This window comes from Oryctolagus cuniculus, chromosome 17 (assembly GCF_051225735.1).
Source record: "Oryctolagus cuniculus isolate XC-2025 breed Fujian yellow rabbit chromosome 17, ASM5122573v1, whole genome shotgun sequence".
Classification (NCBI taxonomy): Eukaryota; Metazoa; Chordata; class Mammalia; order Lagomorpha; family Leporidae; genus Oryctolagus; species Oryctolagus cuniculus.
This window is the reverse complement of record NC_142883.1, coordinates 50,994,645-51,009,583: the sequence shown is the minus strand read 5'-3', so window position 1 is coordinate 51,009,583 and position 14,939 is coordinate 50,994,645. Positions and strand designations below refer to the sequence as shown.

General features: G+C 42.7%; 1 protein-coding gene across 3 annotated transcripts in view; it reads left to right on the top strand.

The window, feature by feature from the left end:
- The window catches only part of RABEP1 (rabaptin, RAB GTPase binding effector protein 1), a 102,658-nt gene that overhangs the window by 23,529 nt on the left and 64,190 nt on the right, over positions 1–14,939 (top strand). For 2 of the 3 annotated variants that reach the window (XM_051825323.3, XM_051825322.3), the window contains one exon: positions 6,561–6,689. The exons of the other annotated variant lie outside the window; for it this stretch is intronic. In XM_051825323.3, the coding sequence (XP_051681283.2) occupies positions 6,561–6,689 (129 nt within the window). The remainder of the gene's footprint in view (positions 1–6,560; positions 6,690–14,939) is intronic. 3 annotated transcript variants of the gene reach the window in all.

Genomic DNA, 14,939 nt, shown 5'->3' with positions numbered 1-14,939 from the left:
AAGTGGAGCAGCCGGGACTTGAACTGGCACCCATATGGGGTGCTGGCTCTGCAGGTGGCAGTTTTACCCACTATGTCACAACGCTGGCCTCCAGAATGATGTTTTATGGTTACATTGTTTTTCAGTTAGTTTAGATTAAGTCTCACAGACACAAATGATGACTTCAAAAATTAACCTTGGGGCCAGCGCTGTGGCGTAGTGGGTAAAGCCGCTGCCTGCAATGCCAGTATCCCATACGGGTGCCGTTTCAAGTCCCAGCTGTTCCTCTTTCGATCCAACTCTCTGCTATGGCCTGGGAAAGCAATAGAGGATGGCCCAAGTCCTTGGGCCCCTGCAGCCACATGGGAGACCCAGAAGAAGCCCCTGACTTCCGATCGGTGCAGCTCCAGCTGTTGCGGCCAATTGGGGAGTGAACCAGTGGATGGAAGATATCTCTCTCTCTCTGGCTGCTTCTCTCTCTGTGTAACTCTCAACTTTGAAGTAAATAAATCTTTTTTAAAAATTAACCTTATATTCTTTTGCTCTTACTTAAAAATCTCTGTGACTGGAACATCTTAGATGCTTAAAAAGTGAGAAGATGAGGATATAGACTCACCATCCTCCATGTGTCATGATGACTAAGGTATGGCCAGTCTTATCTCTAAGCCCACTACCCCTCCTGTATTTTAAAAGAGCAAATCTCAAACATCATGTGATATCGCTGGAAAACATTTCAGTCTATATCTAAACATACCCACAATACTATTATAACCAAAATTAATTTCTTAAAGACTTATTTATTTGAAAGTCAGAATTAGGGAGAAACAGAGAGAGACCTCTTCCATCCACTGGTTCATTCCCCAAATGGCCGCAGTGGCTGGAAATGCAGAATAAATGCTTGATTCTTGACTTGTTTTTGAAATGATAACTTGGTTCTCTAGAGTCTTTCAGAGGTGATCAGTCATGTTTTGTTTGCTTTTTTCTATAGCATCAAAGACACATGATTTAAATAATGAATATTTTGTTTTTTCCTTCATTATAGTAATTCTTACTGATTATATGTATATATAGTTTGCTATGGCCATTGACAGTTCACCACAGATTGGTTGGTTAAAGCAACCCCAGTTGATTCCCTCACAGCTGAGGGGCCCGAAGGCCAGTATGCATGTCGCTGGGCTGGAATTGAGACATTGGGAAGGTGTGTTTTCTCCAGCGGTTCTAGGGCAATGTCTGTTTCCTGCCTCCTTCAGCTTCTGGTAGCTGCTGTCATTCCCTGACCACTCTGATCTCTGCCTCAGTTGTCACATCACCTTGTCCCCTGTGTGTCCAAAATTCTTAATCCTCTCCAAGGGTATGTGTGATTGCATTTAGGGCCTGCCCAGATAATCCAACCCTCCTATCAGGACACTTAATTTAATCATGTCTTTTGCCAGGAGTTGTTATTCACAGGTATTGGGACTTAAGGAGTGAATGTTTCTTGAAAGGGGGTTCAGTCTATCATGATAATATCCAGACGTTTGCATTTGGGCATTTTTTAAAGATTTATTTACTTATTTGAAGTAGTTACAGAGGATTGGGGGGGAGATCTATGTTCTATCTGCTGGTTCATTTCCAGGATGGCTGCAACAGCGAGGGATAGGCCAAGCCAAAGCCAGGAGCCAGGAGCTTCATCCAGGTCTCCCATGTGGGTAGCAGGGGCCCAAACACTTGGTCCATTAGCAGAGAGTTGGATTGGAACTGGAGCAGCGGGCATACAAACTGGCACCTTTGTGTGTTGCCGGTGTCCCAGGTGGTGACTTTACCTGCTGTGCCACAATGTTGGCCCCTGAACAGCTTCAGATCGACTGTAAAATCCTTTGCTGTAACTGATAGACAAGATGTTCTGTGCTTCTCTTAGGTATTCCTTGGCTGAGAACTGTAGTCAGTCCAGGGAACCCTGGTTCCTTTTAGTGGGAAGTGATATTTAGACCACAATCTGGGTGCTTAGGAATGTGTCATGTGTTTTTATTAGCAATTTTGCTAAAATCACATTATCCTTAAACAGGGCATAGAAGACATGCTACTTTCTTTTATAGATGACTATTATGGGCATTAATTTCAATGTTGAGCTGTAATGTGGTGACTCCCCATTGCCACTGAAGTTTGTTTATTTTTACTGAAGTTTCTTTTAAATTAGGTTTGTCCTTAAATGGTTCAGAATTCCAGTTAGTCAGGTAACAACATATGGAACGTGTGGGATGGTTAATGAAGGCTGGGATACTAACACTCTGAGCTGCTAAATTTCAGCAGGTTTCATGTTGTCAAAGGCTGGCATTAGCACTATCTAAGTTGTCCATGATGCTGTAAAGACAGGTGGTCATAGACAGTGGTGTGAGACGCAAGTCCAAGCATGGAACTGAGTCAGAACCGTGAAACTGGAAGCAACTTCTGGTCTTTTGTGGCTACATACAAATGGTCTCACTCTATTTTTGTCTTTATTTAAATTCCACTAGTTTAATAATAGCTAACATTTATCAAATATTTTATATGCCACACTATAAATGCTTGTTTACGTGAATAGTTAGTTAGTTATTGTGAACTGTTAGCCACTAGGCTAGAAAAATAATACTTTTTGTGTGATGAGAGCTATTTTCATTTTGATTTGTGGTTGGTTTCTAATGCATATTCTAGATATGCCTATTTGTAAATTTTCCTGCTATCTTGTTCAGGATGAATTGATTTTTCTTTTTTTAGAGTTATTTTATGTTTTTAAAAGGCAGAGTAAGAGGGAGAGACAAGAGACAGAGAAAGAAATCTTCATCCACTAATTCACTCCTCAAATGGCCGTGACTGCTGGGGCTGGGCCAGGCTGAAGCCAGGAGCCAGGAACTCTTTCTTGGTCTCCCATGTGGGTGGCAGGGGCCCAGGCACTTAGACATCCTCTGCTGCTTTCCCAGGCACATTAGCTGGAAGCTGGGTTGGAAGTGGAGCAGCCAGAACTCAAGCTGGTACTCATGCGATCCCGTTATCGTAGGTGGCAGCTTAACCCACTGTACAAGGCTGGCCCCAAATCAAGTTTTCTAGGTGTAGCTGTAAAGTCATTTTTATAAAAAGTTGTTATTTTGGTGTTTCTACATTGTACAATTGCTGTCTAACAGTTGTACAATTGTTAGAAATGCTTGAGATGGATTATTTAATTAACAACAAAATGATAATAAGGAATTCCTCTATCGACCCTTAAACAGGTGCAATTCCTAGGACTGCAGACTGTTTTAAAGGCTGGAGAGGCAGTCAGACTTGTGCGTGTGGACTGGGTCTGAACCGTGCGTCGGAGCCAGCTTGGATTTAGGAGTGGTAGAAACAGTCTTGGCAACATTGTTTTGTTTGTGTGGATTCATTAGCCTCATTTCCTAAATAGAAATGTAGCAATGTTGAGTGGAGTGGACATTTTGTGTGTGTGTGCTTGTATTTTGGGGGTTGGGGGGATTTGGAGTAGAGTGGAGATATAGTTATAAAAAAATAGAGGGACCTTATTTTTCCTTTTATTTATTTTAAGTGAATAGGTAACACTGTATGCTTTATTGTATAGCATGCTGTTGTGAAGTATGTATACTTTGTGGACTGGTTATCTCCTTGATGCCTCAGAGCCCTTCCTTACCTCTGTAGTGTTAAGTGGCTACCAGTAATATTAAAGTATTAAGAGAGGGCCTGCACCATGGCGTAGTAGGGTCATCCTCCGCCTGTGGCGCCAATATCCCATATGGTCACCGGTTCTAGTCCCGGCTGCTCCACTTCCAATCTGGCTCTCTGCTGTGGCCTGGGAAAAGCATTGGAGGATGGCCCAAGTCCTTGGGCCCCTGCACACATGTGGGAGACCGGGAAGAAATGCCTGGCTCCTGCCTTTGGATTGGCCCAGCTCCGGCTGTTGTGTCCATCTGAGTAGTGAACCAACGGAAGGAAGACCTTTGTCTCTGTCTCTTCCTCTCAGTCTGTAACTCTGCCTCTCAAATAAATAAAATATTTTTTAAAAATTTAAGAGAAAAGCTGTATCATGTATTTAACAGTTGGGATTAACAGTAAAATACCAGCAGAAGTAAATAGCACAGAGAACAAATTTCCTTCATGATTTCAAATGGTAAATATGAAATAATTGCATTTTCCCCTTCTAAGGTATCCCTCATTCCTCTTTTTTCAAAAAGTTAATAAGGGGGCTGGTGCTGTGGTGTAGTGGGTAAAAGCTGCCACCTGCAGTGCTGGCTGGCATCTCATATGGGTGCCGGTTCAAGCCCTGGCTGCTCCACTTCTGATCCAGCTCTCTGCTATGGTCTGGGAAAGCAGTTGAAGATGGCCCAAGTCCTTTGGCCCTTGCACCCATGTGGGAGACCCGGAAGAAGTTCCTGACTTTGGATTGGCCCAGCTCCGGTCATTGGGGCCATTTAGGGAGTGAACCAGTGGATGGAAGACCTCTTTCTCTCTCTTTGCCTCTGTAAATCTGCCTGTCAAATAAATAAATCTTTTTAAAAAGAAAAAAGGAATGCTGCATTCATTGAAGCAGCACAGTCCCTTTGTTTAAAAAAAAAAAAAAGTGCCTTCAGATGTCAGTGCTATGACCTAGATACCTTAGACATTTTCCCTCAGAATGACTCCTTACCTTAATAAGATGGAACTCAAAACAGGAGGCAGTTCCTCTTTATGGTGGCTTGAACTGATACTGCTGAATCTGTAGTGAGGCTGGTCTAGAGATGCCACGGGAATGAAATACTGGCTTAAATCCATTATTACTGTCATAGGAATATATATCCTTACTGTGTAGAATTTTGAAAAGTATATGGAAGCATTTAACAGAATTAAAAAGATAAGTTTAATTTGGTGCAAAAAAATTTGAAATCCACTCATAGTTACTCTATAATATGTATATTCCACAAACTTTCTGACATATCCTTATAAGTCCTTGGTACGTTTTTCCAGTTTCCTGGTGCATTAGAAAATCAGCTGTCAACTAAATGGAGTGATGGTTTCAGGTAGGGGGTGGCCTTCAAAGATAATCTCTGATCTTGGTTAGAACTGCAGGTGAATCATCATTAACTGGCTTATAACAGGGACCTCTGCTTGCCTCTTAGACAGTGGCTGATTAACACCCATAGGTATCTCCTGAATTGAAGAGGTTCGTAACTTTAAGGTGGATTGCTGTTGAGGCAGAGGAAGAGATCAAAGATTTGGACTCTTGGACTTTTTACATTGTGCTTCAACCAAAAGAGCCACTATAGCCAAACTGTAGAGCCTCTACAGTAAAAAGTAAAGTAAAAGGCGCCCCACTATGACCAGTGTTAATCTGAAATCCACACTCTCAGTAATTCAGAGTTTGTGCAGAATTTTTTTTTCCTCTGTTGTCAAGATCCATCCATTTATTTGAAAGGCAGAGAGACAGATCCTCCATCTGCTGGTTCACTCATCAAATGACTGAAACAGCTGGGAATGGGCCAGGGCAAAGCCAGGAGCCCAGAACTCCACCTGGGTCTCCCATGTGGGTGCAGGGGCCCAAGAACTTGGGCCATCTTCTGCTTTCTCAGGAACATTAACAGGGAGCTGGACCAGAAATGGAGCAGCCAGGATTTGAACTGGTGGCCACGTGGGGTGCTGGCATTGTAGGCGGTGGCTCAACCCACTGCATTACAATGCTGGTCCCCATGGAGAATTCTTTATCCTTTCTTCTGTAGGAATTTTTTTTTATTATTATTATGATTTTAGAATGATTATGATAGATATATTTACTTTTTATTTTATTTTATTTTATTTTTTATTTTGACAGGCAGAGTTAGAGAGTAAGAGAGAGAGAGAAAGGTCTTCCTTCCATTGGTTCACCCCCCAAATGGCTGCTACGGCCAGCGCGCTGCGCCGATCCGAAGCCAGGAGCCAGGTGCTTCCTCCTGGTCTCCCATGTGGGTGCAGGGCCCAAGGACTTGGGCCATCCTCCACTGCCTTCCCTGGCCATAGCAGAGAGCTGGACTGGAAGAGGAGCAACCGGAACAGACTCCAGCGCCCCAACCGGGATTGAATCCGGCACCCCAACGGGGACTAGAACCCGGGGTGCTGGCACCACAGACGAAGGATTAGCCTAGTGAGCCGTAGCGCCGGCCGATAGATATATTTTTTTAAATTACAGAACTGGTTCAGACTGGTCTGGCTACTGTAATTAGAGAACCCATTAGGTTTTGCTGATAACACTTTTCAGAAACAGGAGGTAACAAGATGGGTGGTGAATCCATTTGTGAGACAGATTGCTTAAACCAACCAGTGTTTAACAGTTCCAAATGTGTACCGACATTCTGTGAGTTGTTCGAAGGAATTTGAGGAGCTCTTCTTTCAGAAGTTGGCTGTATGTGAGCCTCCAAATATAAGCTGTTTCTCCCTGTATGAATCATTCACAATTGTGTGTGAAATCTAATAGTCTTTTTTTTTCAAATTGGAATTTCCTAGAATATAGTGATCTTAGGAAGCAGCCTGGCTACTTGTTGAATGTGTAGCTGGAATACTAATTTATTGTAACTTTAGTTGTAAATAAGGGTTACTACTACTTAGCTAGTTTTATTTTTTTTCCTCAGTTTCTCTCCAGCAGCGAGTAGCAGAATTGGAAAAAATTAATGCAGAATTTTTACGTGCACAGCAGCAGCTTGAGCAAGAATTTAATCAAAAAAGAGCAAAATTCAAGGAATTATATTTGGCAAAAGAGGGTAAGTTCATTATGTTTCCTCCCAACTTGAAGCTGCCTTAAAGTGTTAAGTTTTCTGGTAGACTTATCATTAAACAAGTCTTGATTTTATGTGTACTTATATTGTATAACAAAACTATTTAGATGTTAGGGTTAATAATTTTATGGAGTTGAAAATGCATTCTTAAGGTTTTTTCTTGGTTTTTGACCATGATCATGATACTCAGTAGGGTACAGTGGGCTGCCCAGTTCTGATAAATGAGGCTTTCAATTCTCTTAACACTTGCTAGTATGGTGCCTGACAAACCAGTGCTGTTGACATTTTAATAGTAGATTTAACTGTTTATATTAAAACTGATGTTTCATGGAATCGGTGCAACAAATGTTATTTATCAGCAAATATATGCTTAATACCTGTATCGAGGCAGACAGTGTTCTTAAGTTCTGGGTATACAGAAGGAGCAATATTCATGTAGGATTCATGTAAGATTCAAGTGAGGAATATAGATGCTGAGTAATCTGGTGATGAGTTGTTAAGCAGCCAAGTGTATTAGGTAGGTGAGTGAATGTAATGGGAGGCCTAATTTGAGGAGTCGAGGATGGAGTAATGACGCAAAATGTATGGATACAGTTTCCACAGTTCTCAAAGGATGATTGCAGAACAACAGCATCAGCAGAACCTGGGAGAGTTGGTAGAAATGGCACATAAAAGTTTATGTCCCACTGGATTTACAAAGTCAGACATTGTTTTTTTATTTTATTTATTTGAAAGGCAGAGTTATATAGAGAGATGAGTGTGTGTGTGTGTGTGTCTGTGTGTGTATCTATGTCTATATCCCTCTATCTCTCTCTCTATCTATCTGTCTATATCAGAGAAAGAGAGGCCTTCCATCCACTGCACAATGGCCTGGGTCAGGCCAAAGCCAGGAGCTTCAGCTGGGTCTCCCATGTGGGCACAGAGGCGCCTTTCCCAGGCGAGCTAACAGGGAGCTGGATCAGAAGTGGAGCAGCTGGGACTGGGATGCTGGCATTGCAGGTGTTGGCTTAACCCATTAAGCCAAAGTACAGGGCCCCAAAGTCAGAAATTCTATAATTAGGGCCCAGTGGTTGGTGAATAACAAGCTCTCTAGCTGGTTCAGATGTACATTAAATTTTGAAAACTACTCTAGTCCACAATAGTGGCTCTCCAACTTTAATGTAGATGAAGATTACTTGGAGAGTTTGTTAAACCACAGTATTTGGCTGGGGCCTACATTTCTAATAAGCTCATAGGTGATTCCAGTTACTATCAGTCCAAGGACAAGTTTGAGAACCCTGATTTAGATTATTGATCACCCAGCTTTTTAAATGTTTATTCATTTAATTTCACCTACTTGAAAGACAGAGACAGAAAGAGAGTGACTGATTTTCCATCTACTGGTTTGCTCCCCAAATGGATGCAAAAAGAGGGTAAGTTTGTTATGTCTCCTCCCAAGCCCCTTATGGGATGGGCCAAGCGGAAGCCAGGAACCTAGAACTCCATCTACTTACCCACATGGATAGCAGGGATCAAGACATTTAAACCATCATCTGCTTCCACTCGGAACCGTTAGCAAGAAGTTGGATCCAAAGCAGAGTAACCAGTTCAGGGTGCAAGCAGTACTCCACTATGGGATGCAGTTGTCCCAAGCAGTGACTTAACGTGCTGTACCACAATGTCCACCCTCAGTGAACTTTGTAGTTTATATACTCCATAAAATATTTATGTGTGCATACTTTTTTAGGTTGATGTTTAAATTTTATTAACTTGCAAGATGTGAAGGATATAAATTCAATCATGTCACTATTTAAATTAAAGCTTCATCCTTTTAAACATTTCCAGTGGAATAAAAATATGGCAGTGATTTACATTGTTATCTGTTTAACAAAAAATTTCACAAACAAGCTTTTTTTTTTTTAAGATTTATTTATTTATTTGAAAGAGTTACACGAAGAGAGGAGAGGCAGAGAGAGACAGGTCTTCCATACTGCAATGGCTGGAGCTGTGCTGATCTGAAGCCAGGAGCCAGGAGCTTCTTCTGGATCTCCCATGCAGGTTCAGCGGCCCAAGCAATTGGGCCATGATCTTCTACTGCTTTCCCAGGCCATAGCAGAGAGCTGGGTTGGAAGTGGAACAGCCGGGACTCAAATCGGCGGCCATATGGGATGCTGGCACTGCAGGTGGCGGCTTTACTCACTATGCCACAGTGCCAGCCCCAACTTTTATTAAAGATTTATTTATTTACTTGAAAGTTACGAGAGGCAGAGGCAGAGAGAGAGACATAAAGGTCTTTCATCTGCTGGTTCACTCCCCAAATGGCCACAATGACTGGAGCTGGGGTGGTCTGAAGCCAGGGGCCAGGAACTTCTTTCAGGTGTCCCACACACTTGCAGAGACCCAAGGACTTGGGCCATCATCCACTGCTTTCTCAGGCCATAGCAGAGAGCTGGATTAGAAGTGGAACAGCCAGGACTCAAACCGGCACCCATATGGAGTACTGGCACTGCAGGCAGCTGCCTTACCAGCTACACCACAGCGCTGGTCCCCACAAACAAGTTTTTTAGCAGAAATTTTATGTTGTTTTCCTTGAGTCAGGTTTTCTTTTTTATATCTTCCTTAGACTTTCATTTATTTTTAATTTGAGAGACACAGAGAAAGAGCTAGAACAAGCATGAATGAGAGCACTCCCATCTGCTCGTTAACTCCTTAAGTGCCTGAAATAATTGATGCTGAGCTAGGCTGGGCTAAAGCTGAGATCTAGGGACTCAGTCCAGGTCTCCTGTGTAGGTGGCAGGAACCCAGTTACTGGAGCCATCACCTTTGCCTCCCAGGCTCCGTGTTAGCGGGATGCTAGAGTCAGGAGCCAGAGCTGGGTATTGAATCTGGGCATTCTACTATGGAATGTTGGTGTCTTACTGCTGGGCCAAATGCCTGCCCCTAGGATTTTATTCTTAGAAGTGGGTCTGAAGCTTGTGTATATCAGAATTACCTGTGAGGTTTGTTAAAATAACTATTGCTGAGCCACATTCCTGGAGTTTCTGATTTTCTGGATCCCTGGGATCCCAGCATTTGCACTTTTAGTAAGTTGTCAGAAGATGCTAATATTATTAGCTCAAGGACCACACTTTGAGAACTACTCAAGAGAGAGAAGGAGAGGAAGAGAAAGAGAGAGAGAGAAACAGAGGTCTTCCATCTGCTGGTTCACTCCCCAATTGGCTGCAATGGCCAGAGCTGTGCCGATCTGAAGCCAGGAGCCAGGAGCTTCTTCTGAGTGTCCCACGTGGGTGCAGGGATCAAAGCACTTGGGCCATCTTCTACTGCTTTCCCAGGCCAAAGCAGAGAGCTGGATCTGAACTGGAGCAGTTCCCTTTGGGATGCCAGCACTCCAGGCAGCGGCTTTATCCACTATGCCAAGCACCTGCCCCTAGTTACTCACTTTTTATTATTAGTTATACTGGTATTATAAAGTGTCCCTCTGGTTTGATACAATACTGCAGTTTTGATACAACAGAGTAATGCATAGTAAAATTCAGGATGGATGAAAAGCATTTTTTGTGCTGAGTAGAAAATGGGTGATTATGGAAGGGAGATGCAGAGACTGCATTCACATCCCTCTCTGTTTATAGGAAGCAGTATTTACCAAAGTTGAGGATCTGGAAGTTGATTCCTTTAAAACAACATATGTTTTTGAACCCCTTGGCAAAGCTTTTCTACCCCCAGGAATATGGCACCTCACTTTGAATACCACTGGTCTGGAGTGGTGTTTTTCAGACAGTTGAGGGTAATAGAGTCAAGTGAATTGTGACCAGCAACTTGAAAAAAGAATAAAATGTAATATAAAATAATATATATTGATAAGGTTAAATATAGCTGCAGAATTTTTCTTGGAGTTACATGTGTATATATATTTATATAGTTGTGATATAAAGTATATTTCTTACTGGGAGTTTGTGGGCAAAGTTTGAAAGCCTTTGTACTAAGGAAAGGCTTTTTTTTTTTTTTTTTTAATTTTGACAGTGAGTTATAGACAGTGAGAGAGAGAGATGGACAGAAAGGTCTTCCTTCTGTTGGTTCACTCCGCAAATGGCCACAATGGCCTGCGCTGCACCAGCCCAAAGCCGGGAGCCAGGAGCTTCCTCCTGGTCTCCCATGCAGGTGCAGGGGCCCAAGCATTTGGGCCATCCTCCACTGCCCTCCCGGGCCACAGCAGAGAGCTGGACTGGAAGAGGAGCAGCCGGGACTAGGACCTGGCACTCATGTGGGATGCGGGTGCCACAGGCGGAGGACTAACCAAGTGAGCCACGGCGCCGGATAAGGAAAGGCTTTTAGGCCTCACAGAATTTAGCCCTGGCTTGGAAAACTTGCTGTGGTATGGATGGGGTTTCGTTTCCTCATGACTTACAAGAGAGGCTGTTCCCTTTTTATTTTGTTCTGTCATAGGCTGATAGGGAAATGGGAAAGTTCATGTTCATGTCTTGGCTGGTTGGCACTCTGCAAGACACTGTGGAGACTGGGATAAATGAGACATAGTTTCTGTCAAGAAAGTATTCTACTGGGGTAGATCATGTATTTTGCACAGTGTCTTCATTGTTTGAATGCAATTTGTCATGAAAAATAGTTCTGAATCTTCTGTGTTTTTGAGAATTTGTTATCTTCATCTCCTTTTTAAAATTTTTTATTTTTTATTTGAAAGAGTTACAGAAGGGTGAGACACACAGAGAGAGAGAGAGAGAGAGAGAGAGATATCTTCTGTACACTGGTTTACTCCCCGAATGGCCTCAAGGGCCAGGGCTAGGCCAGATGGGAGCCAAGAGCTTCTTCTGGGTTTCCCACATCAGTGGCAGGGCCCAACCACTTGGGCCATGTTTTACTGCTTTCACAGGCCATTAGCAGAGAGCTGGATTGAAAGTGAGCAGGCAGGACATAAACCAGCACCCATATGGGATGCCTGCATCATAGATGGAGACTTAACCCACTATGCCACAACGCTGGCCCCTAAATTTGTTTCAATCTTGAATCGACTTCACCTTAAACTGTGTACAAAAGTGTGTTCTTGTCAGGGTTACCTGTAGTATACTTCATGTATACACATGGTTGTGTTTCTGCCACTGACCTGTTCCAAGCCAGTACTGTCCTGGCTAGGACAGCCTTTACCTTGCACCCCAGTGTTTTTTTGTTTTTCTTTTTTAATAAATGGAAGTTAATCTTGTCTAAAACTTGTCAGATTTGCTTTCTGTTTTTCTCTGTCCCTGGATAAAGCTGTTAGAGTTTTGTTTTTTATTTTCTTTGAAATTATAAGATTGACATTCTGCAAAATTCTGAAAAAGTGAAAATGACCGAGAAACTCTCATTTCTGAACTGCATCATCAGTTGCAGTGTTCTGTCTCTGAAGTAAACAGCTTATAACGTAGGTTAGTTCAGAAAACATACTTGCTATGTTTAAATTGCTTTGACAACCAATCAGTAATCTCTTGTGTACTGTTGTGTCTTTACTGTCTGAGGTTCTCAGTAAGATGAAGCTGGTCAGAGAGAGTTAACGTAGAGAATTTCAGTAGGAATACTGAAATCGACTTGAAGAGTTTCTGGTGGCTTTACTAAGGGGAACACATGGTACATAAGAAGCCAGTGCTGATTAGTTAGCTTCTAGGTTGGCTGTTTGCCGACACATCATAAAATATTTAAAAATTTCCTCTAAAGCAGCAGCTTGTATTATTGCATCTACTGTGAAGGCTAAAGCTAGTTTTTATGATGGCCACAGGTGTTAACAGTATAAGGCATGGTTTTGATGTGCTCAGCAGTCTTTGTTTTATCTGTCAGCAAACCAGGCCAAGGTAACTCTGGAAATCCAAACATTGCTCTTCCCAGTAGGCACAGCTTTTACTTCAGTGTTGTAATAGCTGTGCTTGCATTTATTTGGAGAATAGCTGAAACATAAGTACAGACAGTAGTGAGAGAAATCTAATAAAAAAGATCATATCTTTTTGACTCCTCTTACTTCCTGTTTTTGCCTTACTACCCATTCTTTCCCAGCTGACTGCTACTGGGACTGTTGCAGATTTTTTGAAAGTTCTGTTGTATTTCTGTTGAACCTGAAGAAAGGATTTTCTGATTTAGCTTTCCTCTTTAGCCAAACACAGTACGAAGCTTGGCACCGTGGCAGTGTTTGTATTTTGGAACTCCTTAGTCTTGGGCAATGAGTAAGAGCCTAGTACATGAAGCACCAAACGAAAGGCCTCAGCTTTCTCAGTTTGAAGGAAAACAGGAGAAAAGGAACCTATGTGAATCATTGGAAGGCAGTGCCATTTTCTAGTTTGTGGTCATAATATGTGTAGCACCCTGAAGGTGCCAACTAACCAGAACTCCAGTAGTGACAAGCTAGATTTAGGAAGCTGTAGTTCAGATGCCAGAAGCCTGCACTTAGATATGGAAGTGAAATAAGAGTGTATATGAGGCCGGCGCCGCAGCTCAGTAGGCTAATCCTCCGCCTGCGGCACTGGCACACCGGGTTCTAGTCCCAGTCAGGGCGCCGGATTCTGTCCCGGTTGTCCCTCTTCCAGGTCAGCTCTCTGCTGTGACCCGGGAGTGCAGTGGAGGATGGCCCAAGTGCTTGGGCTGTGCACCCCATGGGAGACCAGGAGAAGCACCTGGCTCCTGCCTTCGGATCAGCGTGGTGCGCCGGCTGCAGCACGCCAGCCGCGGCGGCCATTAGAGGGTGAACCAACGGCAAAGGAAGGCCTTTCTGTCTCTCTCTCTCACTGTCCACTCTGCCTGTCAAAAAAAAAAAAAAAAAAGAAGAAGAAGAAGAAGCTCCTGGCTCCTGGCTTTGGATCGGCGCAGCTCCAGCCTTTGCAGCCAATTGGAAGACAGCAGATGGGATGGAAGACTTCTCTCTGCATCTCTTCTCTCTCTGTGTAACTCTGACTTTCAAATAAATAAATAAATAAATCTTTAAAAAGTATATATGAAATTAACAATTAAAAACATAATAAAGAAATTGAGATAAGGTTACTAAATGGTTTAAATTGTGGACAAGACAGGTTTAGTAAATCAGAGAATAGTATAGAGGAATTCCCCTTCCTGGCAAGACAGAAAGGGAAATACCAATGATGTATCCGAGATAGAGAGGATCAGTTGTGAGAACAGTTCCTGGAGAAGAGAATATTTGAGGAGATGATAACTGAGATTTTACAAGAATTAAAGAAAATGTGAGTCCTTAACTAAATACTGAGTGCTGTGTAGGGTAATTAGTTGTAAGTTTATGCTCTGACACATCTTAAAATATCGAACATCAAACATGAAAACATTAAAAGGTCCCAGAGAGGGGCTGACATTGTGGTGCAGAGGGTTAAGCCATTGCCTACAATGCCAGCATCCTGTGTGGGTGCTGGTTTGAGTTCAGGCTGCTCCACTTCTGATCCAGCTCCCTGCTGATGCACCTGGGAAAGCAACAGAAGATGCCCAAATGCTTTGGCCCCTGCCACCCATGTGGGAGACCTGGATGGAGGTCCAGGCTCCTGGCTTTAGCTTGGCCCAGCCCTGGCCATTGTGGCCATTTGGAGAGTGAACCAGTGGATGGAAGACCATTATTTCTCTCTGTCACCTTCTCTTTCTATAACTCTGCCTTTCAAGTAAATAAATAAATATTAAAAAAAAAATGCTACTTAAGAGAAAAAACAATTGCACTTAAAAGGAGTTACCCCATAAGCATAGAGATGCCAGAAGACAATAAAATAAGACATTCAGAATGCATGGAAAAAATAATTGTCAATCTAAAATTTTATATGCAAATGAATTAGTCAATGGTGAGGGAAAACAAATCTCTCAGGTATACTAAAACTAAGAGCATTTATTGCCTACAGAATCACTAAAACAACTGATAGAGATACAGATTTGTGAGAAGCAAAATAGATTATATAGTAGAAGAAACAATATAAAACCCAGAAACTGACAAAGCTGTTTAAAAATTCATTTCTTTTAAAGATTTATTTATTTATATGAAAGTCAGAGTTACATAGAGAAAGTTAGAGGCAGAGAGAGAAGTCTTCCATCCACTGGTTTACTCCCCAATTGACCGCAACAGCTGAGCTGTGCTCACCCGAAGCCAGGAGCCAGGAGCTTCTTTTGGGTCTCCCACGTGGGTGCAGGGACAAAAGCACTTGGGACATCTTCTCTTGCTTTTCCAGGCCATAGCAGAGAGCTGGATCGGAAGTGGAGCAGCCAGGATTCTATCTGGCACCCATATGGGATGCCAGC